The 27,840-nt window shown below is 41.5% G+C and overlaps 1 protein-coding gene and 3 non-coding genes across 4 annotated transcripts; 1 reads left to right on the top strand and 3 right to left on the bottom strand.

Moving 5' to 3' along the window:
• Positions 1 to 2,190: 2,190 nt before the first annotated feature.
• TRNAT-AGU (transfer RNA threonine (anticodon AGU)) lies at positions 2,191 to 2,264 on the bottom strand. Its single transcript has one exon. It is a non-coding gene; the product is annotated as a tRNA-Thr (tRNA).
• A 773-nt stretch (positions 2,265 to 3,037) lies between these two features.
• Positions 3,038 to 3,111, top strand: TRNAI-AAU (transfer RNA isoleucine (anticodon AAU)). Its single transcript has one exon. It is a non-coding gene; the product is annotated as a tRNA-Ile (tRNA).
• Positions 3,112 to 3,505: 394 nt separating this feature from the next.
• TRNAH-GUG (transfer RNA histidin (anticodon GUG)) lies at positions 3,506 to 3,577 on the bottom strand. The gene has a single exon. It is a non-coding gene; the product is annotated as a tRNA-His (tRNA).
• A 1,808-nt stretch (positions 3,578 to 5,385) lies between these two features.
• CPOX (coproporphyrinogen oxidase) lies at positions 5,386 to 19,483 on the bottom strand. The gene is made up of 7 exons (XM_054974769.1): positions 18,982 to 19,483; positions 16,592 to 16,735; positions 15,459 to 15,569; positions 13,239 to 13,380; positions 12,352 to 12,570; positions 9,389 to 9,493; positions 5,386 to 8,268 (listed from the first exon to the last, which is right to left on the bottom strand). Exons 1-7 carry the CDS (start codon positions 19,448 to 19,450, stop codon positions 8,181 to 8,183), a joined length of 1,278 nt encoding a protein of 425 aa, XP_054830744.1. The 5' UTR covers positions 19,451 to 19,483; the 3' UTR covers positions 5,386 to 8,180.
• Positions 19,484 to 27,840: the final 8,357 nt, after the last annotated feature.

Genomic DNA, 27,840 nt, shown 5'->3' with positions numbered 1-27,840 from the left:
TTCGAGGCTGCCTGAACACGAGGCAGGGGAGAAGCCCCTGAGCGCGCGGAAGGACGGCCCTGAGCCCTGGCCCTGAACACACCGCCTGTCTGTCACCACCCTTCCGACTAGGCGGGAGACTTCAGCATAGAGGAGTTTTATTATTTAATTATTCTGGATTGATTTGAATATACTGTTTATTTGAAGGGGGGATATGCTGCCTCTCCAGAAGCCTGCTCGAGGTGGCTCACAAGGTAAAAACAGCAATACAACAAAACGTTTAAAAACAGACATTAGAACTATTAATATTAAGCCATTCAGTCAGAAGCCATAAACTGACCGTGGACCAGCAAGTCATAAAAAGATCTCCTTCCCTGGGCTTTGAATTCACGTCAAGCGTTTTGACCCCTCAGAGGAGAGGGCCTGCCACAGTTGAAGAAAAGGCCTCTCCCTGTTTACCTCCCTTTTTGTCTTGAGAGGGACTCTGACCGCTAAATGGTTTGCTTTGCATGCAGATGGCTCCAGGTACAGTCCCTAGCATCTCTAGTTAAAGGGATCATGTCGTGTGTGATATCTTTCATATCTTGGGAAGCTACTTCTCTGAATAAACAATACTGATCTTGATGGACCCATGTTCAGATTCAGGATGAGGTCTCTGTATGTACTCTCTTCACAGTGGCCATTACCCATCCTGGGGCCACTATTGTTAGAGATGGTGTCTGAAGAACTAAGTAATATATATAAAATACAATATATATTATAATGTATATCAGAGACCAAGCTCTAGTGCTAATAGAGAACTTACAATACCACCACCACCACCACCACCACCATCATAACAACATTCGATTTATATGCTGCCCTTCAGGATGACTTAACACCCTCTCAGAGTGGTTTACAAACTATGTCATTATTATCCCCACAACAAAACACCCTGTGAGGTGGGTGCGGCCGAGAGAGCTAGAAGCTGTGACTGACCCAAGGTCACCCAGCTGGCTTCAGTTGGAAGAGTGGGGGATCAAACCCAGTTCTCTAGAGTCCCGCATTCTTAACCACTACACCAAACTGGCTCTCATCACATCACTAGTTCCAGATGACATTGGCCAAAGAAGGAACTTGAATATGAATTTCAAGACCTGGCAAAAGCAGGCCATATCTCAGTGACACCTGACTAGGCAAGGACCTTGACTTTCTAGCCCAGTGGAGCTCTCTGTCAAATGCTATAGAAGTACCTGGTGGAAATGGACATGTTGTGAGAAGGGCTAGTCTTCAGTTAGCTGGAGCCAGAGTGGCTCCATTTAACTTCATGGAGGACACCCTCCTCCAAACACCCCAGTAAAGGTAGGAGTGCAAACACCTTTCAGTAAAGGTAGGAGTGCATATCTGGGGTATTTGGAGGAGGGTGTCCAAATGCTGATGTCTCCTTACCATCATCTTCTAGGATTTGTGATATGGATACCTTTCCTCTGTTTGTGTAGGGGAGGAAGCACAGCATCTTTGAAGCTTCAATATAGCACTGTGCTTTCTCCCTTTTGCTGAACGAATGTCTAATTTTTACCCACACTTCCTCCAAGAAGATCAGGGCAGCTGGAATCAAAGAGCACAATTTGCAACACAGTTACATTAGTGGTTTCTGTTATATTAGGTTCATTGTAGGTAAGTGTAAAGTCAATTAACCCCGGGACAAAAGAAGTTCCAACTTCAATATATATACTCATGAGGTCTGAGCTGGCAGTGCCTGACTAGGAAAAAGATCTTGGGTTAGAGTGAATAGCTCAGAGAAAAAGCAGACTCAATGTACAGTAGCAATGAGAGAGGAAAAATTTATGGTAGGGATTAGTAGAAGGTCTCCAAATAAAATGGCTGGTACATTCATGCCCATGGGTAGATTTATGGTGCAATCACAGTTACAACACTGAGCGGAGGTGGTCGTCCCATCTCAAAAAATTATATTGTACAAGCTATGACTATGGCCACTAGCTTAGATAGCTTTAAAAGGCAAAATCATGGAGGATAGCCATGACAGATGAGCTATTTTGGGGAGTTTGACCTCTGCTTGAAACAGGATGCCCAACTAGATGACCCAGAGGGGCTTGTATTCACCCATACAATGATGAAATTACCAATAACTGGGGATCTCATTTTGTTGTAAATTTAATATTTAGAAATAAATGAGATGAATTTAAAAAACACAAGAATGAAAGACCATTAAGGCACCGCTGGGATTCGAACCCAGGATCTCCTGTTTACTAGACAGGCGCTTTAACCAGCTAAGCCACGGCGCCTTCAGTTGCATCATAAATTCGAAAAAACGCCCTCTAAAGAATAAATGAATAAATGTTTACCGTACAATTTTCCGTCTCCGTAGTTCTTTGCGTTTCTTTGGATATTAAAGCCTAGTAAAAACCAGTTATTCATAGATCACTACTGTTCGTAAATGCTTGTTTTGAAATACGAACAGTCGTATCCGCTGATAAAATCACTCAACCTTTTGAACGGGTTTGTTCTAAAACTCTGAATTCCCTGCTTTCCTTGTGGTTGATGCAGCCTTCCCCAGTTCCCAGGCTGATGATTTGAAATAATTTCCTTTATACTGATTTCAGCGCATCTGAATGGCTGCATTTAACTTTATGCCCACTCCCCCTCTTGCGGGGAGATTAAAGCAGCCTCCGGCTGGCTCGCTCTTCTTTGAAACCGTGGATAAACAAGCTGCGGGGAGGAACACGTTTTGTTTGTAACGGGTTTGTGAGCTAGCAAGGCATTCTTGGCAAGGTCACTCAGGAAATAATGGAATAAAATAGTGAAACTTTCCACTTTTTTCCTGGTAACTCTGTTCTAGTTCAAGGACTGTAGGAGCCGCTAGTCTGATCGTGTCTCTTTCTTTTTTTTATGATGACAGTCCCACTTTATCATTCTGCATGAAAAAAATGTGATCTAAGTTATGATCTAATTTTTGAGATCGGAGTTAACTTAAAGGTAAACTGTCCGGTTTAAAAGAAAAATTGCAGCATCGTTAGTTTTCTGCAAGAGGGAAATGAAGAACAGTGCGACCACAACAGGCCGGTTAGCTCAGTTGGTTAGAGCGTGGTGCTAATAACGCCAAGGTCGCGGGTTCGATCCCCGTACGGGCCAGGTATTTTTTCCTCAAAAAAAAAAAAAAACCCTCTACGTAGAATTCTAACGATATAAATTGCCTTTCCCTTTTCCTACTTTAGCAAACTATGGCTGTCTGTTTATTTCTTAAGGGTGAATTTCGCAAAAGGCAATGTCCGTTTCTGTCTCGTCGTTCTGATATATATTTATGAAAGAACATACACAAAATCTCTGTAGTTTCTTCGGTATTTTATCCCTAACCTACCAAATGTCATTCTTTTAAAAGTAGTCAGGAAAAGAAGTTTGCGTCTCTAAATCAGATCTTTGAATGGTGGGATAATCATACCTATAAAGGGAAAGAAGGAAACAAAATTAGACCTGAAAGGCATTAAAAAGAAGGGCCGAAAAAGAAGGGATTCCTCACAAAATATCTTGCCGTGACTCGGATTCGAACCGAGGTTGCTGCGGCCACAACGCAGAGTACTAACCACTATACGATCACGGCGCGCCACTGTGGACTTGGCAAATTGGTTGTGAAGAAGCCTACATCACCAGCATGTCACGAAAGACAATCTCATTTATCTGCAGAATTTTATAAAGGGCGAGAGCTAGAAACAAATGCCAATAGTTTGCTGCAACAAAACAAAACAGAAAAACGAATCTAGTTATAGCTTCAGATTTCAGCGTAAGGTTCTGTGTCACAAACTACCTGTTCGACTTTGAAGGTGCCGCAGAATTAGGTTTCATTTCACAGAACATTGCATTGAAACGAATCAGGAATGAATTCCTGAGAGTCTTCGATGCCAGGCGGACAGGGATACAAGTTAACGCTTGGCTTCTCCGAGCAACGCGTGCTTGAGATCCCGTCTGCTTCGGCGAGGACAGCTTCTCTCGTCTGAGCAGGGCCTTCTGCGCAAGCGCCACTCTGGGCAAAAATCAAGAGCGGCTGGTTCTTGGGTTTTGTGCACCTTCCACGGTGGTGGGTGCAGGTTCCAGGGGAGGTCAGGAAAGCTCCCACTCTCCTGGCTTCCTGCAAACGACGCAAAACTGAGTTATTCAAGAGGTAAGTTACGTAGGTGATAGGGATGTGGGTAAACGGTTAGGGACTGTGTATAGGAAATGTATACTACTATGTATAGGAAATACTTTTGAGTTGCTGTATGTATTAGTCTACTATGGGATCTCTGCATTAACATGCACGTTAATCTTTTTGCTTGCCTTCAGATTTCCACACTCTTGATCCTATTTCGCTGCTTATTGGCGGTCCTGTTGATTGCATTGATGTACAAAGCACTATCTCTCTGGGGCTTCAGTGAGAGAGGTGGTCTATAAATGTTAATTAAAAATAAACAAAATACTAATGACAAGGAATGTGTCATAATTAACAAGGTCTGTCACTCTGATTTCTGCAATCCTCTGCTTTTTAAAAAAAAACCTTTGGAAATGTTCCTGTGATAGCTGCAACTGGAAGGCACAGAAGCTCTGATCTGAAGCCCTGCCCTTACCTAAGCAGGCTTGTAAATCCAGCCAAGCTCTGTGTCTGAGCAGCACATGGAGGGACACAACAGACCGCTCAGAACAAGCCATTGAAACAGAGCTGAGAAAACGCCCAGCTGCTGTAAAAACATTAAGTTTGACTAATGTTTCACCCACAGCTGTGGAAAAATAATGGGAGACCCAAGATGCTATAGTGTAGTGGTTAGTCACCAGCTAGGATCTGGGAGATGTAGGTTCAAATCCCCAGTCTGCCATGGAAGTTTGGGCCAGTCACACACACTTTAGGCTGCCCCACCTCACAAGGGTGTTATGAAGACAAAAGGCTGAGAACAATGTAAAACAGTTTGGGGTCCTCATTTGGGTGAAAGACGGGGGCAGAGAGTCAATAAATCTGTTCTTAGTTCACTCCTTTCTCTGCATCTGATGAAGAGAACTGTGGTTCTCGAAAGCTTATGCTACAGTAAAGTTGGTTAGTCTTAAAGGTGCTACTGGACTCTTTACTACTTTGCTACTACAGACTAACATGGCTAACTCCTCTGGATCCTTTCTCTGTAAGCTCCAGCAGATTCCCCAGGGAAGCCTTTCCAAGGCTTTAGTTGTCCTGTCCATTCTAGGACTCTTCTCTAGTTTAACAGCATCTTGTGTTAGTTTAGTCAACCAATGCACAGACTGAGCAGGGACGGCCCAGATCAGGACCAATGATGACCATTGGGAGGAGGGTGATAAGAGCAGCTGCTACTTTGCATCAAGACTAACTACTTTCAGTCAACATTATCAGAAGTGTTTCCTCCTTGCACCTTGAAATAAAACAAGAGATATATTTGTACTACCAATTTTATTCAGCTTCACAGACAGCAAGTACAAAATGTTGTTCACTGAAATATTTCATGGAAAATCTCCTCCCCTCATTTATTTCCTGAGAGCTGTAGCAGAGAAAAGATGGTGATTGGAGGGTTAAGAGAAACCTCTTAAAAAGTGGGGTTTTCCCCCACAGAGTGCAGAATACTTTTAAAAGCAGTGCTTTAAAATTAATTGCAAGTGCATTTTTTTCAGATCCAAAAAGCAAAGGTAATGCAAAGTGCATTGTATGAGTACATTCAAATATTGCCAAATACACGTTGGTGTCAAAGTGCAACAGGGAAGCCTACTGAGCATACGGTTCCTTTAATAACATGACAAAAGTTTTGGTGTGCATCATACCCAATGACTCCATTTGCTATCCTCATCCCTCCACTAACACATCTTCTGTATCAAATGAAGAAACCAATGGATGGTTGTTGTGGATTTTCCAGGCTGTATCACCGTGGTCTTGGCATTGTGGTTCCTGACAGTTCTCTGTCTTTCGGTGCTACACCTCTGAAGATGGCAGTCACAGCTGCTGGTGGAACATCAGGAACTACAATGCCAAGACCACGGTGATACAGCCCGGAAAATCCACAACAACCATCGTTCTCCGGCCGTGAAAGCCTTCAACAATAAACCAATGGATGTTTTAAAATACAGAGGATCAAGGAACATGTGAAACAGCAGGTAAAGATTACTCATGCAAGTCTTCCTTTTTCCAATTACTATGAGGCTCATGGAGAAAGATCCTATGCATATTAGTTCAGAAGCATTTGCTAACTAAGTATTACAAACATTCAATTTCCTCACACAATTCCTGCTTTACAGTAACTGCAGCTCTAAAACGGTCAATTTTACATCTAACAGGTTAGAGCTGGAAGCAGCTCTGAGATTCCGAACATCTTTGAAAAAGTTCAATGTCATTTGGCTAAAAATTCTGAAGACAGACACCCTCCCTTATTGATAACATAGGATATCCAACAACAATCCAAATTCCAAATGTAGTGTTTGTATAATCTTTTATTATGCACTTTCTATTTTCATACCTTTTCTATAAAGTTTTTAAAAAACCATCCAAATTCCAGGGTGTTTGTGCACACACTTCTGACAAAGTAGGCAACGGCTCATGGAAGGGTACACCACACATTAGTCTTGAAGGTACCCCAAGACTCTTATTTTGAATGCAAGACACATTAGAATGTACTGCAGTGATTCCTACACGCTTACTCCAGGGTTTGGAACAAACCAAGTAAAAAAAAAAAAGGAAACAGTAAGTATTTTAATTTCAGGATAACTGACTAAGATCAGAGGTATCTTTTGTCCTTGTCTGTGCAATACTCATCTGTGCAACTACTAGATCAGAGATCTAGCATATACATTTCTAGTGTGCTTTCACTGACTCACAGCTCTACAGCAATTTCAAAAATGACAAAAATGTTTTGTTTGGAATGAGCCACTTGTAAACAGTGTTACTGAAGGAGAGTGGAAAACAGCCGTTTAAAAATGCATGTACAATTTTTTTTTCATTTTATTTATAGTTGTGGGAAATACAAAAACAAACAAACTTAAGTGCCACTTTGAAATTGGTTTAAGTTACCACTGCTCCTGAAACAACTTTTTTCGGCAAGTGGTATTACATCCCAGTCCAAGCCCACAATCTTCAAGCCTCAGTGGCAAAGAGATATGCGACTTTAGAAAAACCTGCACCGGATAAAAGATGCTTAAAGAGTAAAAAAAACCTTTCTGCCAACTATCCAGTCTTCAGTGGTTTGCAAGACCAACATTTATAAGATCAAGCATGAACACACACCACACAGCCTTGTGTATGTATGCACGTAACAATAGTTTATAGATTAATTGATTGTGGTAGTGGATTAGACACAGGAACCTGAAATTGCTGCCTTTTTCAATTAACACTAGCAAAATGTGAGAAGCGTTGATAATTTCTAAAAGGATAACAGATGTCAGGCAGAATTTTTTTTTGCAGATTGTTATGCTCCTGTCTTACAGCAGTTTTGCTACGTGTAAAATTACAAGCCTTTGATAAAAAAATAATAAATATTGTAGCAAAAGTTGATGGTATTGGTTAAAAATGAAGATTCCGTCTCAGCTACTGAGTAGTCAGACTATGCAGAGGGTGGCTCTAGGCTCCTGCTCCTAAGGAGCTCGTAAGGTTTCTGGGCCTGATCTGTGCTATAGTAGTTCATGCTTTCCTTAATGACAAAAACCCACTACACTGCTAGCTGACATCTTTTGCTCACAGTTTACAAGTTCTACAGCACTGTCCTTGGGGTAGAGGTTTCCATGCAGCACTTCATATCCAAAAAATTATCATAGGTCAAATGAATGTACAAACTCTCTTTGAATATGATTTCACAGACAAGTATTATCAGGCAATACATTTTGTAAACAGCGTCAATTAAGACGTGTAAATTTCAGATGGTCCCTTGTAGGTCTGAAAACACTTAGCTCAGAGCACTTGATATTACTCTGAGCTGGATCACATTCTGGGTGCACCTCAGTGAGCCCTTTTGTTCCAGATTTAAGTGCAAGGTACAAATGTCAGTGAATCTCCCAAGAGGCTGCAACTGATGCACCTTCTGGCCTTTTAAGAGAACACGAATATATGACAAATTACTATTTCTAAGGCACATGATAAAAGAACAAGTAGATAAAGATTAACTGCCACACAATGACAGTTCATAAAGTGAGCCGGCAGGAGTCCCTATCCTTTCCCATGGCTGAACATACACAGTCGAGGCTGCTGGTCAATGCACCCAATCTTTTGGCTGGCGCAAAACTTCTAGAATTTTTGCTTCCCTGGAATTTGCTGGAGGCGAATGCATATATTCCCACCTGCGTATAGGAAGAGGGAGAAAAATATAGGTGTTAGACTTCTCCCACTTAATATTGTATCATTAAGAACTATTTCTCTCTTTCTACAAGTAGGAGGGCATGGTTTTGATCACAACATACTAAACAAAACTGTAGAGTCCAGTAGCACCTTTAAGACTAACCAACTTTACTGTAGCATAAGCTTTCGAGAACCACAGTTCTCTTTGTCAGATGCATCAAATCAGATGTTTATGCTACAGTAAAGTTGGTTAGTCTTAAAGGTGCTACTGGACTCTCTACTATTTTGCTACTACAGACTAAAACGGCTAACTCCTCTGCAACATACTAAACATTTATCAATGCTAGTGGTTTGTTTGTATTTAAATAAATGGTAACTTTACACATTTTACAGAGAGATCATATACCTAAGATATGCCCTGTGGGTGGTTTAGAACTGTTTCAAAATCCATCTTGTGCTGGCACAGCAAAATGATATTCTAGCACGATGAGCTAGAGACTAACAGTTCAAAATTAAAAGGCAGATTAGTATTGAAGCTGGCAAAACAGCAGACCTTAGCTAGAATCTTCTATTTGATCAGGGCTTGCAGCCACTCCCCCACCCCACCCCACCCCACCCCCATGCCAGTGTAACATTCTGCATATGAAAGAAGGGATGCAGGTAAAAACATTCCCACTTGCGTCAATGAAGAGCTCCAGGAGCCTGCTTCTCTCCTTCCACCACACTAAAGATTCAGATTAACGCAACAGCCAGTAATGGTACAGCATCAAGTGTACAGAAGGTCCGATAAGGGAACACAGCTCAAACAATATAGACAGCTGCAGCAGTCTGCTTGAGTGTCTAACAAGCAGGGCAGCACATTCAGCAATAGAAATCCAAATAGATGGAGATACTTAACTGGATGTGCCCTTTAGCTGAGCCTCCCTGAACTGGCTCAATGTATTCTTCAGCATAAATGGGATGTGCATCAAGGCTTGTTGCATAAGGTTAGTTACAAAAGGATCAAAACTGGATCAGGCTGATAGTTTTACTGCAGTGGTATTTTACTTACAATAAAAAGAAGAAGAGATCTAGCCAGCTTTCTATCAAGGAATGCTTGTCTAACTGTGATTGTGCTCTTACCTGGCAGTGAGTGGCAAAGACATAAGTATACTTTCAATCCTAGATCCTGGTGTGGCAAGACCAAATTTGGTGCCTCTGTCATACACAAGATTGAATTCCACATACCTGTTGGCGAACACAAGAAAGAGATGCTGTTACAGGAGGATGTCATCAAGGATGCACCTATGCCTGAGAAGCCAAAATTCTATACAAAAGAAATGCTGACAGAGAAATCTGTGTTTAGGCATAATTGATTTTGGCTTTGCTAGTGGTCAAAAGGTAAGGAGCTGCATAGGGCATGGCAGTGCTCCCTACCTGGCCATGCAAATCCTGCTCAATCTCTTCTCTGGCTTTTGAGAATTCACTACACATTATCCACACATTATGAAGCCCTCGCTCTGCCATTAAAAATGAAAACAGAGAATCTTGAGCTACCACACTCTGTACCCAATACCTGATTTCCACATTTGCAGAGAAATAACATTACCAAATAAGCAGTATGAATGGACTCTCAAATAAGTATGCCCAATCCCAATGGAAACAGAATTACTCTAAGCCCTTGGCATAGTTTTGTCATTTCTATACCACAGCCAAATACAGAAAGCCTCATTTGCATTACAACAGTTTTCTTTCAGTATAAGCTATCATTTAAACTAGCCTTCTTTCACTGCTTTCTGTTACAGCATAGGAGGCCCCTCTATGTAGCTCTGTCACTAACTGCAGCTCTCCCTGCTTTCCCCCAGTCTTTTATGCCCTTATGCTTGTGGACCCAGAGATTTTGAAGGTTCAGTGCAACTCCTGCCTTGCACTGAAACTATCCAGTTCAGCCATCCCCACTATAGTTATTTTACTTCTCCTGTTCCTGCCCTAATATGTTCTCTACAGAAAGCATACAATGGTGCCATTCCATGCTCACATGATAAAATATGGTCAGGACCCATTTGCACAGACATGAACACAATACAGAAGAGTCAGATGCACTTAACACTAACTGAAAAAAATGTTGATTTACTGAGATACTGCCTATATGCCACCAAGTTCCAAATGATGGATGGTAGGAGAATCAAGAGTTCTCTCAGTAGGTAGAGATACACTTTTTTAATTCAAAAGGAATGAGGTGTTTTTAAAAAACAGTAAAAAATAAATTCCCTTTGCAAAACCACTTTGGCTTGATTTACAAATTACTGAGAAGAGTAGTAGCTACTAAAATACCTCTTGTGGTTTAATTTCAAGTTGCTTTGATAACATTAAACTTTACATTATATATATTGCACCCAATATGTTCTTCCTCACTACCATCTGTCTCTCTTTAGTTTTCCTACTCACTTAATAGTCTATTATCTCAATACTTTTACAACCACCCATCCAGTATTGTCCCCCTAGTGCAAGATGGGCAGACTGAGAGCGGGACCACAAGTGACGCCTAACACAGGTTGGACACTAGTCAGCTTCCCTCAAGTTTTGATGGGAAATGTAGGCATCCTGGTCTTGCAGCTTGACTCTCTGACTGCTGTCCAATGGAGGAGGAGGAGGAGGAAAAAGTAGTGATGATACAGGAAAGAACATGTTCAGACTGAACCCACAAAATCTAGAGTTTGAGACATGACTGTTGTTTTGGCAGCCATCACACACCCACATCAACCACAACTGGTTGGTCAAGAGAGCAAGAGGTCAAAATCCACATCAACGTTTACAAAATAGTTTGATCCAGAATCTGATGCAACGATGGGATAGTTAAGTGGGGAATCAACCTTTTCCTCAATATGACAGAGGATCAAGAGCTCAGATAAACAGGAAACAATACTTACCCTCTATGGACAACTTGTCAATTAATTAGCAGTTTGTAATGGGGGCAGGGACAGGAAAGAGAGCAAAAATGCAAGGAAGGAAGGAATTAACAGAAGTGTAAGCTTCAACTTGTGCTATTTGGACTTCTGAATCCCCAAACTGAACTTTACTATATTCTACATCTATTCTAATTAGAAACCTGAACATAACAAGATAGGGTGACAGTTTCAGCTGCTGCAAAGCATGATGCTTAATTTTATGGTCTTCACAGTATATCACTATCTTTAGAACCATTCACAGTAAAGACAGAGATAGACAGAGGAGGGGTTCTTGTGGTTAACCCAGACCTTCTTATCTTAGTGCAAGGAAAAACAGAAGTCAACTGAACTCCCACACCTAGCCTAATCCCAGAAGATAATGTGATTTATCAGGAGGCACAAAGTACTGTGACATGGTTTTATCTTGAACAATGCCTTAATCTTGCAAAATTAAGACTCTGCTAAGACTTCACCTTCTAAAAAGAACTGCTCACCATCAGCAATGGGCCATGGCATATATTTTTTCTGATGGTTGTTTTGCATGTAAATTGTTTTTTTTAAAAAAATAAAAAGCAATGGCCCATGGCAATGGGGCAGAAGATAAATTCAGATATAGATCCTTTGTTAATTTGTGCGCAGATCTTTATTAAACAGCCATCCTTCTAAAGGGAATCAGAACTTACTAACACTTTGACAAATCAGAACTTACTAACACTTTGACTTACAAACAGCAGGCTAAGAAATCAGCTATCCCAATGGATTTTCAGCAACAAATAGCACATTATTTTTCTTCATTTATACCCACTTTCTCCCCAGCGGGGACTCAAAGTGGCTTACAATGTTTTTCCATTCTCCATTTTATCTTCAAAGTAACCCTGTGCAGTAGGTTAGGAGCACCAAGTCAAGAAGCAAACTTTCATGGCTGAGTGGAGATTCAACCTGGGTCTCCCAGATCCTAATAAGACTCTAATTAGTACATCACACTGACTCTAGTGAACTTTGGGCTGATGCCACCTTAACGAAAAAGGTTCTTAGCCACTTCAAATGAGTTACATTATGTCTGATTAACAACAGGGTTGAAAGATGTGCATTAGAAGCCTCAGTACATACAACTGAGGGTCCAAACACCCTTTTTCCTTGTCAACCTCTGTCACTCACCTCCCTCTACGAATCTGTTGCCACAATTTTTCCTCTGGTGTGAATGTGTCGTGACAGTGCTTCTTTACAATGGGGATATAACAAGGCAGGATGGCCTTGGCACAGCTCTGAACAAACTGAAAGACTTCCTCTTTTGAGGGCGAGTCCAGATCATCAAAAAATATGCCTCCAACCCCTCTTCGTTCTCCACGGTGTTTGATGTAGAAATAGTCGTCACACCTAGAACCAACAACCGGTCAAGTCAAGGAATCTTAAAATCTAAAATACCCAATGCATACATTGGCAAGGACATTTATGCTTGAAAATGTGAACAAATAATCAAGTAGCAGATATTTTGTTTCCTTTGGAATGAGTCACAAACTGCTAGCACTACACATTGGCTGTAAGCTTTTGCTCATATTTTGAAATACATTGCTACATAATCCAAAATAAGCCTCTAAGTACAAAGACCGTAACCTTCTCCTCCTATGTGGGTGGGGTGAAAGGATCACATCTCCCTGGTTCCATTCAATTTCAGCATAAAAACTATACACAGCATGTCTACATAGCTCCCTTATTTCATGGAAGAGGGGGTTGATTACATGCACTCCTCTTTAAGATGGAAATGCAGGATTTGGGACCTAGAAGCCAATTTTAGAACAATCTCAAAAAAGTGGCATGTTTAAGAAACAAAATTAAAAACTTTTTAACAAAGGTAACTTTTTACAGTGGCTCAAGTACAGCAAAGCTGATGGCCACGGAAGACTTCCATAGGAAAATTAGTTTTGAAATCCTGAGTTATTCAAACAAGCCAATAGGTTTATGGGGGAGAGTAAAAATAGATTTAAAAATTAAAGATGTTTTCTAACAATCCCCTGGGTAAAAAAAGATTCGGACTACTAACGTACCATTTCTTAAATTTGGGGTATAGTTCTGGATTGTGCTGATCACAGGCTTCCTTCAGAGTTTTATGAAAATGAACAGCATCTTCTTCATTCAAGTACGTTGGAGTAAGGTCTGTCCCACCACCAAACCACCACTGTTTTGAACCTACAGAAAAAATATTATTGCCATATATTTCAACTTTGAACCTGGTGGTTTTTCTTGTTTATTCTAGTAATATCAGAATCGCTATATGCATTTTTACTGACCCATCCATAACAATTAAACTGCCTTATACAATTTGCCAATACATTTTATGGATCTCTGTAGGACACTGGTAGTAAGAGAAGACTGCTTACATAATACTGCTACTTATTTTAATTTGCAGCCTTTAACATGCCAAAAGTCTGGATAAGGCAAATCTAAAAACAACGTATCAGAAAAGCAAAAAAAACCAAAAGAAAGGCTGCCAGGCTCATCTCCTGATCACACATTTTCTGGTGGATGCATACTATATTATATTATACAAGACCAAGGGAAACCAAGCAGTAAAGGACCACAATAGCTCCCTAATAGTTTGGAAAAATCAAGAAGACAGCTGTACAGAAAAATGCTCAAATATGTGTGTCATTTTTTATACATGAAAAAGTCAAAAGTCAGTCATCTGCTATAACAACAACATTTGATTTATATACTGTCCTTCAGGACAACTTAACGCCCATTCAGAGCAGCTTACAAAGTGTGCTATTATTATCCTCACGACAATCACCCTGTGAGGTGGGTGGGACTGAGAGAGCTCCAAGAAACTGTGACTAACCCAAGGTCACCCAGCTAGCTTCAAGCGGAGGAGTGAGGAATCAAACTTGGTTCTCTAGATCAGAGTCCTGCTGCTCTTAACCACTACACAAAACTGGCTAAGGCCTACACAAGCACTGGCATTCAGAAATAAGGTGGATGGCTACCAGATAAGTGGCTTCTCACTTATGGAACATCTTCCATTCTCATCTACCTGATCTTTTCAATTTCAGGCACTGGGTTAAATAACTTTTGCTCACCAAGTATTAAACTGATTGTGTTTGTTTATTTGATTATAGTGTTCCTTCCCTTACCCTCCCTCATAATAGATTTATAGTTTCAGCTTTGTTTTTACTGGCTTTATTGTAAGCAGATAGGTCAGGCTTGACAAATTTTCTTTGGCTCTAGAAGCCACCTAAAAAATTTAGGAGCCAGACTCATTTTTCCCAACTTCAGGTTTTGTATTTTAATGATCATATTTTTAAATTATTGCAACTACAAAAATGAACCCTAAATTATTCAGTTTCTCATAAATGTATTACAGCTATGATAATACTGTTGTAGTATATATGGGGTAACTACGTCACAACAAAAAACCCTAACCTCTAACCTAACTTATCGCTAATGTTTCACAACATCATTATTGCTCTAAAAAGCTCTATTTAATTGAATATTGGAGCTAGTCCAGAAAGCAATTAGTTAAGAAACAAATTTATCTACCACCACCACTGATGTAAAATTGACATATAAACAAGCAATGACAAGGACTTCAGGCACATGTATATTTATACAGCAAAATATATTCTGGTAAGTTTGTACTGCTCCTGATGATCACTGAGAGACATTAAAATAAAAATCACTGCTGAAATACTAGGCACTACAATGAAATTTCTAAGGTCCGCGGTGACCTGGCTCCTGGGATTTGTTGACCCCCTAGGTTAGACTTCCTGCTATGTTTTCCAATGGGTTATGTTATCATGTTAGATTTTATATTATTTTTTCCACTGACTTAGGAGCCTGATGGTTCAGTAGTGGCACACAAAGTCCAGAATTAAATAAAGATGCATTTTTGAATGTGTGTTAAGATACCAAACTACTTTGATTGGTAAAGTTTATATTCTGTGAGAAACAGATCATGAATAATGCCATAGCCTTGTTCTTAAAAGACGTTTCCTCAAATTTCCTTGATATCTTACAGCTGCTTAAACCATTGTGTTACCTCTACCAATGGCTTCATAGCGTTTCCTAGATTTCTGAATTATATAGGAGCAAAACATTCATTCCAAAGATTCATAAACAATTCATCTTATGCAATACTATATGAAAGGTTTTAGTACAACTCAGAAAATAATTTCAAAGGGATTCTTAATCCACTGATACAGTACAAGGCTTGTCCTTTTAGAAAATTGTCTTCATTATTCTTTACATTTATTATAAATCACAGATCTTACCATCCGCCTCCTCAATTTCAAAGTATCTGTAGTTGAAGTGTATAGTGGGAACATAAGGGTTCTTTGGGTGAATAACGGAGCTTACCCCCATAGCACAAAAAGGCAGTTTTCCTAGACAGCAACATACACAAAAAGAATAGTCAACAATAGAAATATTATATAACTTGTTTTAGTGCTAAAGTTTTCTAGCTGCTGCTCTGGTTCTACAACTTGAATCCTATAAGCAATGGACTGAATCAGTCTCTTTAAAAAATTAACATTTAAGTTAAAAAAAATCTTAAGGAGAATTTCCAAGTAACTTCATTCAAGTAACCTAAGCAGTTTCTGATATGTGTATCTAAGGGTACTGATGTACAGAAAGGAACACTGGACTGAAGAAAGCAAGAATTTTGGATTATACCTTTTCCTTTTATTAATACTAAAGAGTAGCAGCTTTAGCAAGAGATAAGCATTGGTGTTAAAAGAGCACATGACAACATGCAATATTTCTGGTGGGAGCAAGAAGAAACTGACAGTTGACCATAAACTGGGGCCACAGTCTTCACCAACACAGGATGGAAGTTTACATACTCATATTGTGGTAGCTGTAATCATGCAGAGCCAAAGGTTAAGTCAAGCTACTGCCACTATTATGGATTTGTTATATACTCAACCTGGCCAGAGCCGTTTTGGAGGGAAAGTTTAGAAAAAGCTCACGTTTCTAAAGCAGTGGAATGCCTGTCTACACATACTGCAGACTGAGGTGAGAATGAGGTTGAAGAGTTCTGAAGTGACAGAATGGACTCTCCCACTTCAGACTGATGGTGGGGGGCTCATATTTCTGAATCCTTTCCTACATGAAAGAATTATCTGACCAGCAGGGAGAAGGCTGGGGTAGAATCTTGATGTACTAGTTCCTCTCATTAGGCAGCATTTTAAAATGGTATCCTTCACCTGCAGTGGTACAGTTCATGGATTTTATCACTTCATTCTGTTGCACAGGCACACCAAGAATGAGAAGCAGAGCTAACTTTACTAAATTCTTCAAAACAATTAAAAACTCTCCACAGAAAATGGAAGTCTAGGCACTTGCTTTTGAAATATACATTTAGTAGGACTGCATTCAAACAATTGTAAACAAAATTATGCCTTACCGTCCTTGGCTTTCAGCATCTTCCCCCTGCTTCTCATCTGTTGCGCTGCTTCTTCAGAAAGGTGGCCAAACACTACAGACACGTTGACTCCAGCCTTCTCAAAAATTTCACCATTCTGAAGAACACAGCTGATGCCTCCACCACCTGTTCAATACAAGAAACAGCATTTTCTTGTGCTGTCAACCAATTTTAATATACCCGCTTATACCATGCAAATGTTCACAAAGATCATTTATCTGGGATGGGATCCGTTGCCTTAAAAAAATCCTATTTGGTAGCACTGCTGTGGAATGAGGAACAAAAATCTGATCCATACTATCCATAATAATTTTATATCTTAAGACATGACAAATTCAATGCATCTTAAGTTTTTTGAAGTTTGCTATTTCACCATGACTGGCTGTGCCATTGAAGATGTTCAGTTTGTTGAGAACATTTACATTCTGCCACTAAAGAAGTAAGACTGCAGTTAGAACATGCGTTACTTAAGAAAAAAGAAAAACAGTGACTTGTTTTTTCTCTTAACTTCTGGAATGACAAGTTTATATTTACATGCTAAAAAACTTTCAACCATAACATTAATTTAATTTAATTTATTACATTTGTATTCCGCCCTCCCCGCTTTCGCAGGCTCATAACAAATATATATATCAAATATATATATCAAATATATATATCATGACAAAATAATCCTTGTATTTTTTGTAAGAGGTGGAGCTCTCTCATATTTGTGAAGGGTAGATAAGACTTCAAAAATGGCCATTCTTATCTTCCCAACCTCACACACCCCCTAATATGAAATACATGCTTCAATGAACCAGGGCTATGGTAGCTGGTATTTACCCCTCCAGAATTATTCTTCATATTTTAGGTACCATAACATTAGTCACGTATTTTAAAAAGTGTAAGATTCATTTTTGTACTGAATATTAATTTGAAGCATAAACTTGCCAGATACCAATGATGTACAATGCTCAGGGAAAACTCTGGATGCACCTCTCTTGGACAAGGCATCCTATTCACCTTTTATTAATTTGTTGCCCTGGGGTATTTGTCAAGGGATATTAACTCAAAAGCTGCACCATCATAAAGTAAGTACACAGGATCCTATGGAATGTCCATGTCATACACAGAATCAGGGGCTTGATGCTTGGTGTGATGCAGAAGTTCACACAGCATCTTATTTAAACTGAGCTGTTTTTCATAGGTAGTAGCCCAGTTTAAATGCCCCTGTAATCATATGGAGCCATGGAAGCGCTGTATATATACGCACACAGACCAACAGAAGATTCTGTCTCATGCGCATCAAGCTGTCTAAATACCCAACCATGATGCCATACAAAGAACTCACTCTAGAAAAGTACGACATATGAGTTATTGTAAGCCTTCCCTAAACCTGTGATTTCCTTATCTTTGATTTTTTTTATCATTCACAAAGACAACATTCTTGCACTCTATAATAACTAATCCATCTTGGTTCACCAGTCACGATCCCTGCTATACATTCATTTGCTCATAACACAAAAGAATGAGGTCAAAACCTCTATATCCACAGCAGCACTTGAGTCAAGTAGCACTTTAGAGGCCAACAAGTTTTTCAAGGCATAAGCTTCAGAGAGTCAAACTGATATGAAGAAGGGAGCTTTGACTCTCAAAGTCTTATACCCTGAAAATCTTGTTAGCCTCTAAGGTGCTACTCGACTCAGATCTTGCTGTTCCACTACAGACCAACATGGTCACCTACCTGAAGCTAAATCTATATCTACACAAACTGTAAGCACATCTGGTCAACAAGTACATAATTCACAGTAAGAAATCCCATTCTTTGTACTACTGTAGCAGCTACAACATGGACAACCAAGGCAGATTCTGCATCTGTTACCCAGCCACACAAAAGCATAACCAGCATTACTTGTACGGTTATTCAACGCAGATTAGACACACAGGCCTTCAACATCCTTGCACTAGCTTGTCATGAAACCACCATTACCCACTCAGCACGTATCTGCAAGCAAAGAAGGAACTGCAGTGCAGGTTTAGCAATTTATGGCTTTCAAATGAAAGCCTGCGAGTTGCAGACAGGCTATCAAAAGTCCTGTGGCTCCAATCCTCCATACACTTACCACAAAGTAACCCCAACGAAACTCAGTGTGGCTGTCTTGCATTTAACTTAAGACACTCGTAGGGCACATTCCCCACTAGAATACTCGAGGCAGGTTGGACTATTAAACACTAAGCCAACGTGTACTGAACCCCTGTGTCTAATCAAGGCCAGCCTCGTGAGCAGGGCCGGGAAACTGGGCGGCTACTTCGGGCTAGTTACTGCGGAGTACAAGAGAGCCGAGGGCGAGCGTCTCAGCAGGGGACTCTTCCCCGCAGCAGCCGGTCACCTTCCTTCCTCTCCCAGCGGTCCACGGTGAAAGAGGCGCCGCGGTCGAGCTCGGCCAAGGCGCGGCACACCTGGCCCTGGGTCTCCATGATGAGCAGCTCCATGCGGCTCCGCATCTCCCCACGCCGGCTCCGCAGCGCGCCCAGCCCGCTCACCGGCGCAGCCATGAAGCGCTCGCAGCGCCGCGCCAGCTCGTCCTCCCCGCCCGCCTCGGCCTCTTCGCGGGGCTGACTCTGCCGTCGTGCCATCTCCGCTCGCTGCGCCAGCCCCAGACCGGCCAGCACCGCCGCCGCGCCGGCAGCCCAAGCCAGCCCTGCTCGCCGCCGACGCGACTCAGCACGGCCCAGGCTGCCCGGGGACCCCGGCGGCTCCCAGCCGCCCGAAGAGAAGCTCCTGCAGCAGCGCGGCTCGGCGCCCAGCCCCAGTTCTCGGGCGCCCAGAGCGCACATCCCGCGCAGTAGTCGCGCCATTGCGGAACCAGCAGCCACTGCCGCCTCTCCCGAGGAGAAACCGCCCTCACTTCAGCCGCGGCGGGGTGAGGGGCAGGCCGGAGCGTGGCTTTTGGGGAAATGTAGTTCTGCCGCTTGGCATGGCGTGGCTGACGAAAGGCGTTCTGACTACAACTCCCAGCAGAACCGACGGAGGGAGGGGCAGGTAGCTTTCTTTTTAAAAGTTACGAATGTAGATAGCGTTACTTGTCTTGTACCTCAAGTATGGACTTCTGGCACGTAGGCAGAGAGAGCAAAAGGCGTGTGAGCTGCAAGTGCAATGTATAAAGAGTACTTGAACTGCTAATCTTTTGGGGAGTTGAATCCCATTTGGTATTTATTCTAAGCACTATCACATTGGCAATGCGTGGATCTGGCAAAATTTATAGTGAATAGGGACAGGGTAAAAGACGGAACGAGACGGAACAGGCCGGAACGGGCACTAAAGAAATGCCAGTGCCACAAAAAAGAGGGGGATGTGTTAGAGACACTCCAGAACAATATTTTAGAAATGAAAACTCTGGACTGGCACCCTTCAATTAACCCTTTCCATGCCAAAAAGCTCCCGGGACAGCACAAAACAGCCCGGAACGGGCACTAAAGAAACGCCAGTGCTACAAAAAACATTGGGATGTGTTAGAGACACTCCAGAACAATATTTTAGAAATGAAAACTCTGGACTGGCACCCTTCAATTAACCCTTTCTATGCCAATATGCTCACGGAACAGCACAAAACAGACTGCAGTTTTCTGCAGACTCGGGACTGAAAGTACACCCAGACCATGTTTTTCGCTTCCCTCCACCCCAACAATTATCTGTTGGTAGCCTGGGACTTAGCCTCAGGCGAAGAGGAGTTACCTGGCTGGATGCTCCAAGTAACGTTTCTATCTCTATTTGGGACACAGCCACAGATGACCAATGATGAAGCAGGTGAGGCAAAGCCGAGCCGAGGGAGACAGGCAGCAATAGCCCTTGGCTTCACTGTGGTGCTGCCTCCTGCTGCTGGCTTGTACTTGCATATTAGCCCATTATCTATTGGATCTCCTCCAGATGAGGCAGTGTTGATGGAAGAGGGATGGGACCAATGGTGAAGAACCATTTTCCATGGCTTCTTTGGCAACCCTGTCCACCCCCGTTGCCACGTCATAAAGATGATCCATTTCAGTCTGATTGTTGCCCTCATCATGGCAGACTAAGATCATTTGTTGCCCTGATGAATGCCCTACACTGATCCTCTTATTTGGAAACTGCATCCTTGTTTGTTTTCCTGTACTTCTTAGTGCCTTTTGATATCGTTGACAATGCCATCCTGTGACAGCACAGCATTCATATTTGCTAACACTGTGACCTGGAACCAGGTATTTGGGACACAGGGAAGTTTATATCCCAAACATCTGTCTGCCATGCAGCCACAAAGAGGTAGGTAGATAACATGCACAAATGATGTCTTCTTCACCCACTGGTTTGTAAAGTGTGGGTTGGTGAACCCCAAAAAATGGAGCCAGGGCATCCATTGTAGATGTCAGCACTCAAAAGTCAAGGATTGGTGGGGGGGGGTTACCTCCCCCTGTCACATATGTGGAAGAGAACAGCTTCTCACATATGTGAAGGACAAAGGCTTTACATTCAGTAGACAAATGGCAGCTTTCTCCCTCCCTCCTCGACGGTATCTGAAGACAGGCCTGATCAGGTGAGCAAAGCTGCTGTGGTGGAACATAGAGGAAGAGGTTGTCCTACCGATATGCCAGGCCGAGGCCATGTCACAGTCAAGACCTTGAACTGAGTTTGATAACTGATGGCAGAGGCGGGGCGGGGGGCGTCGGGGGGGAGCGGCGCAGCCGCGACCCCCGGGGGCCCAGCTGTCTCTGTCTCTGTCTCTGTCTCGGGATGGGGATGGGGATGGGGATTTTTATTTTTGGCAACCTCTTCTACATGCAAAACTTTTTTGGTACAAAGTTGTAATGTTATAAAATGGTTAAAATTTCATAAAATTGTAATTTTACTAACAATCCAACTCAAATAAGTTTATAGATAATTCAATCAGTATTGCTTCTATAATCATATTAGGCATAAATATTAAACATAACTTTTAAACATTAAGTAAAAAGTATTAAATACTCGGTAGAGATGGGTTGAAGGTTTTATCTTAAATCCTGAGCAGCTTGAAACCTTCAAGTGAGAACTGAAAACACGTTTCTCTGTTTTAGAGAAACTGCTTTTCAGTACAAAATAAACGGGATGTATGTTTTTGTTGTACTCTCCCAACCAGGAGACAGACTCCTCCTAAGAGTTTAATGGCTTCTTTCATTAACAAACGCTAGTCGTTTTCATTACATGAGGTATCAAAATATAAATGTTTATTTAAATAAAACATAGAAAAATAGAACAGATGAACACAACAAGAATTAAGTTTCCTAACATTTGTTAATGAAATCTAACTCAGTCAGATTAACGATGAAATGCATTCAAGTTACCGTTGCATATATTACAAGGGTAAGTTTCCTGCCTAGATCTTCATGAGATTTCTTTTGGCCAAAACCCTGATCTGCTATTTGGATTACCATTTTTATATATTATCTTATGTAGAAATCTAAGATCTTTTCATATGATAACAAAGATAAATATCAAACCAATCATAATTTAATTCTTTTTTACTATTTCCAATCATGTGACATTCTACCTAGCCAAAAGTACCACTATGCCCAGCTGCAAGATAAGAGATATGGATAGTAAAAATGACAAGAAAAGTTACATGACCAGATCATCCTTGGTCTCTGCTAACAATTACAGAACATGTATCTGATACTGTTCACTATTTTTAATTGGCTGTCAAAGATAAAGCACCAGTTATACACCATACTAGAAAAAGAACTACAGTGATGTTCATACAGCGTTATTTAGAATGCATATGTTTCACGAAGTATGTGTTCTAAACCATAATCAGCAGTCTACTGGTTTGAATCCCACTACTGACATGAGCTCAGTAGGTGGCCTTGGGTCAGCCACTCCTCTCAGCCCCAGCTCCATTGTGGGGATAAGAATAACACTAACTTGTTCACTGCTCTGGGTGAGGCACTAATATGTGTAGAAGAGCGGTATATAAGCACAGTTATTATTATTATTTATATTTCCATGACACCATCCCTTGACCTGTGAAATTAAGTATTTTGATAAATATGAAAGTCATACAAAATATAAATGCATTGCATAATGTGTGAGTGTACATATACAAACTTTAAAAATTGTATTGGATAATACCGCAAAGCATGATTACTGAGAAAGCTGCTTTCACTGCTTTCAGTGTGGAGAGCTGCTTGTAGATCAAAACAACCTGACGAGCTGTCTTCATGCAGAGTACACTTGATTCTCTTGGCTTTCAATTCTGCTTTCGTTCAGCATGGGTAAATCAATGTGTCAGCAGTAAACATTTGTATCACTCCTCTCTGAATGACCTTTTAAATTTTACTGCCTATCGTGTCAAAGCAATTAAAATTAACAATACAGTTACTAAGCTGCTAAGATCAATTAATGGCTCTTAGGCTTTATCTATTGATCTAGTGACATCTTCAAAACCCACTGGTAACAGACTATACATACTTCTCTTCTATCCACAATATATACACAAGGATTGATTACATATTCTTATCTTCTAAATTACATATTTAAATGACATATTCTTATCTCCTGAATTAATTAGTCAAACTCTTACATCAAGGATTGGTGACAAGTTGTGGACAGACTATGCTTGGACAGAATGTACACTGAGAATAAATGACATTAAACAAATTGGAAACTAAATAAATCACTTTTATTTAACAAATAAATTTCTTCTGAAGTCTCTTTAGAAATTAAACAATAGAAACAAACTATGTGGCATTCCTCAAATCCACATGTAGGATGCTATGGAAGTGGTACTTAGAGGGAAATTAATCTCCGTTGCCTCCTGTCATGAAGAGCAAAAAGAAAACATTAGAAATGAAATGATATCTAGAATAAGAAAACTAGAAGATGAACACAAAAAAGGCCACCCAATCTATAAACTTGCTTGCATGAAAATTAGAGGAAAAAACCTCCTCACATTCTATACAAGCTATTAAAGGCACCCAGGAAAAACTCAAACTAATTCTGTAAAATTAGCCGATGTATTTGCTGAATACTACCAAACCATTTGTACATCAGACAATCCTGACACTAATCATATTTTAAATTATTTATCATCACAGGAAATTTGGAAAAAAACCTCACAAGAACATAAACAATATCTGGACCAACCAGTCACAACAGAAGATGTTACAGTCACTATCAAATCCTTGAAAAAAATAACAAAGCTTCAGACAGGGATGGATTCCCTGCCAAATTTTTACAAAAAAATACATTTACCTACTTTCAACTCCACTAACATGCAACTCTGTTATGTTAGGAGGTAGCATCCCTCTATCTTGGTCAGAGGCTGAAATAGTAGTTACTCCAAAAAAGGACAACCATATTACAAATACTAAATCTTCTCAACCAATACCCTTACTGAATCAAGACCAAAAGATCTTTACAAGCATATTTGCCAAAACATTGTCTAAATTTAAATAACCAACTACATTCACCTTGACCAGACAATACACGTAACACTTTAACTATAATTAATTTCTGTGAAGCATACAAAACCCCTGCATTACTTCTGGCCTTTGATATAGAGAAGGCATTTGATTAAGTGGAAATACCATATCTAAAACTTTTACTTCAAAAAATGGGTTTTGGCGACCAATTCTAAAATGCCATTAATGCTCTTTATCTTTCTCCAAAAGCTACAGTTAGGACTAACAATGTACATTCAATAGATATCCATATAGCAAGGGGAAATAGACAAGGCTGTCCCCTTTCCCCATTTCTGTTTGCCATAACTATAGACAGGGCCAATGCTACCATTAGACCAACTAGGCAGCCACCTTGGGCACAGACCTCAAGAGGGGCATAGTTTTAAACAGATTACTTTCTTGAAAAAAATGCAACTGAGAAAACCTATTGAGCACCCCCTAAATGGTCCTGTCCACAGACAGCTCAAAAGCAGCTCAAAAGCAGCTCAAAAGCTCACCGTAACTTTTTTATTTATTTATTTATTTATTTATTTGATGTATACCCTGCCCTCCTCACAGATGGGCTAAGGGTGGCTAACAACATTAAAAAATACATTAAAATCACAGAAACATAAAGTCAATCATATTTTTTAAAAAATAATTAAAATAGTCCAGGAGCAGGCTATTTAAACAAATATTGGGAGTCCGTATACAGGCATGGCAGATGGCTGAGGGCAGCTCCGGAAGAAATGGAGGTCTTAGATGGAAGAAGAAGGACACTCGCTGGCACTCAGCCAAAGGCCCAGCAGAACATCTCCGTTTTACAAGCCCTGCAAAACTGTAACAGGTCCCACAGGGCCCAGATCTCCAGCGGGAGAGCATTCCACCAGGCCAGGGCCAGGGCAGAAAAAGCCCTCGCCCTGGTTGAGGCCAGATGGATGTCCTTTGGGCCAGGGACCACCAGGAGTTGCTTGTCTGCAGAGCGCAACACCCTGCAGGGGACGTAAGGGAAGAGGCGGTCCCGCAGGTATGGAGGTCCCAGTCCATGAAGGGCTTTAAATACCAAGGTTAACACCTTGAACCAGATCTGGAACTCCACTGGAAGCCAGTGCAGCTGGCACAGCACATGATGAATGTGCGCTTGGATGGGCGTTCCGGTAAGGATGCGTGCCGCTGCACTCTGGATCAGCTGTAACTTCCGGGTCAGACCCAAGGGCAGTCCAGGATAGAGTGAGTTGCAGTAGTCTAGCCTGGAGGTGACCGTTGCATGGATTACTGTGGCCAGGTCCTGTGGTGAAAGATAGGGCGCCAGTTGCCTGCCCTGTCGAAGATGAGAAAAGGCAGACCTGGCAACAGTCATGACCTGGGCCTCCATTGAAAGTGTAGCATCCAAGGTCACACCCAGACTCCTCACCATCAGGGAAGGTTTCAATTGTACCCCATCAACAGCTGGGAGCCGGTTCCCAGCTCGATTGCCCCATGATCCAGACACAGAACCTCTGTCTTCAGGGGATTCAATTTCAGGCGACTGTGATGTAACCATACCGTCACAGCCTCAAGACCCTTGACCAAGGAATCCAAAGCAAGATCGAACTGGCCATCTGTAATGATTCCAAGTAAATGTGTGCATGTATCTTTAAATGCTTGATGAGATAGGTGAAGAGTGGGGGGTGAAGGAGATGGATGAGTGAGTGATATGTGTCAGGCTATGGCATTCCAGACTTGATAGTCTGTTTCACTCCCTTCTGCAAGAAGACGAGGTCTTTTGATTTCAAAAGGTTTATTGTGAAAGACAGCATTCAAGCCCAGATGTGCATATTCCAGGATTAGAGATCCTGGCCGAGCAAAGCGTTGCTAGGAATGAATCATAGAGCAAAGATTGTTACATTTCACACTCCCGGAGCCCAGCCTCCCCCCAAGTTCATACAGCAAAACTTCTCAGAGGTGCGCCGAGCTGGTCAAGGTCGAAACAGCAGATAAGACAGGATCCTTTCCCATGGAATCGGCTCCTTGCAGGTGTTGCCTGGAGGGAAAGAAGTCTAAACACTACACGATTAAATATGGCATTAGTTAGGTTAAAACAGTTTCTGACAATATGATTGGTTGAGGACTGAGAGGGTGGGTGGAGTGAATGCAGTTTGAGACTGAGAGTAGAGAGAAAATTTTTAGTCAGAAGAAAGCAGGCTAGCTGTGTGCTGCCTGAATATGTTGAAGTGTTTATGAGAGAAATATAACCTGTGTGGAACCTGAACTGAGCATGTTTGTGAAAGGACACTCAGTCAGGGAAAGAGAGGCCAGCTGTGTGAATGAGAGTAAATGAAGTAACTTTAAGAACCGAGAACTACGTTTATGAAACCGATACGCTTCTCGAATAAATAAAAGCTTATTTTTGTTTTGCTATATCCCAGTGTAGCTGTCATTGCTATATCCCATTCCTATCTTCAGGGCCACATAGAACCACGAAGGAGCCTGACTCTTAGGAACGTTACCAAAGGGAAAATTTAAATAAAATATATTGGAATAAAATATTCCGGGTGGCAGCAGACTACCCAGAGGGTTAAGGGATAGATTAAAAGAAAAATCTACCCTAAAGAAAGTAAAGGTCATAACACCATCCATCAGCAGATAGAGCTGAGTGTCATCCGCATACCAGTGACAACCTAGCCCAAAGCTGCGGGCTAACGGCGCAAGGGGGCACATATAGATGTTAAATAGCATCGGGGAAAGAATTGCCCCCTGAGGGATGCCACATACCAAAGAATGGTAAGCAGACATCTGTTCCCTGAGTGCCACCCTCTGTCCTAGATTGTGAAGGAAGGAGTTCAGCCATTGCAGGGCTGTTCCACGAATCCCCACGTCGGCAAGGCAATGGGTCAGAAGATTATGATTGACCATGTCAAATGCTGCTGTAAGATCTAAAAGTATCAGCAGTGCTGACCCTCTCCGGTCCAGGTGTCGCCGCAGATCATCTGTGAGGGCAACCAGAGCCGTCTCTGTACCATGGCCAGGCCTGAAGCTGGACTGGAATGGATCCAGGATAGAGGCATCACCCAGGTATACCTGCAGCTGTTCTGCTACCGCCCTCTCAATTACTCAAAGTTATCTCAGAAGTCTCAGTCAACTTGAGAGGAACAATCCTTAGTGAAACTACTCCTTTTTAGCTCTCCAGAGAGCCAGCTAAAAAGAAGAAAGCAAACAAATTAAGTAACTGCAGACAAAAGTATCTCCTTTTCAAGTACAACACAATTCTCTCTCTCATTGTCTCACAGCAGACATGAGAAGGGGGTGGGAGTAGAAGACACTCTGTTGTGCCAGCCAGGAAAAAGGTGGGGAAATAGCTTCCAATGCTAGAAAAAGAAACTTTTCAGCAACTTGAGGAAGCCAAGCAAGAAGTGAGAAGGAAAACAAAAGGGAAAAGGTGGGAAACTGCCTCCAGAGCTAAGAAAAAACCCCACTTCTTAGAGCAAACTGTATCCCAGCAACACCAAGAGAAGAGGCAGAGTGGAAAACACTAAAATCTTCACAGCTATTCTGCTGTGTCTGGAAAGAAATGGGCAGAAAGTCAGCTTCATGGCTGCAATAAAAGGGAGGAAAGTAGGGAAATTCTGCTGTAGCAATGCGCATAGCATACTTGCTGCAGAGGAACAAGTGCAGGGAAAAATACCTCTGCACTAGAACCTACAACTATATAGCCAAGCTTTTAAGGTTTCCTCAAAATCTGAAAATCCTTTAAAGAGTTATGATGACTTCGTCCAATCCTTAAGGCCACTTTTGGTAGGTGCTCGAGAGGGAAAACTGGTCAA

Source organism: Eublepharis macularius, chromosome 3 (assembly GCF_028583425.1).
Source record: "Eublepharis macularius isolate TG4126 chromosome 3, MPM_Emac_v1.0, whole genome shotgun sequence".
Lineage (NCBI taxonomy): Eukaryota > Metazoa > Chordata > Lepidosauria > Squamata > Eublepharidae > Eublepharis > Eublepharis macularius.
This window is presented reverse-complemented; position numbering and strand designations above follow the sequence as displayed.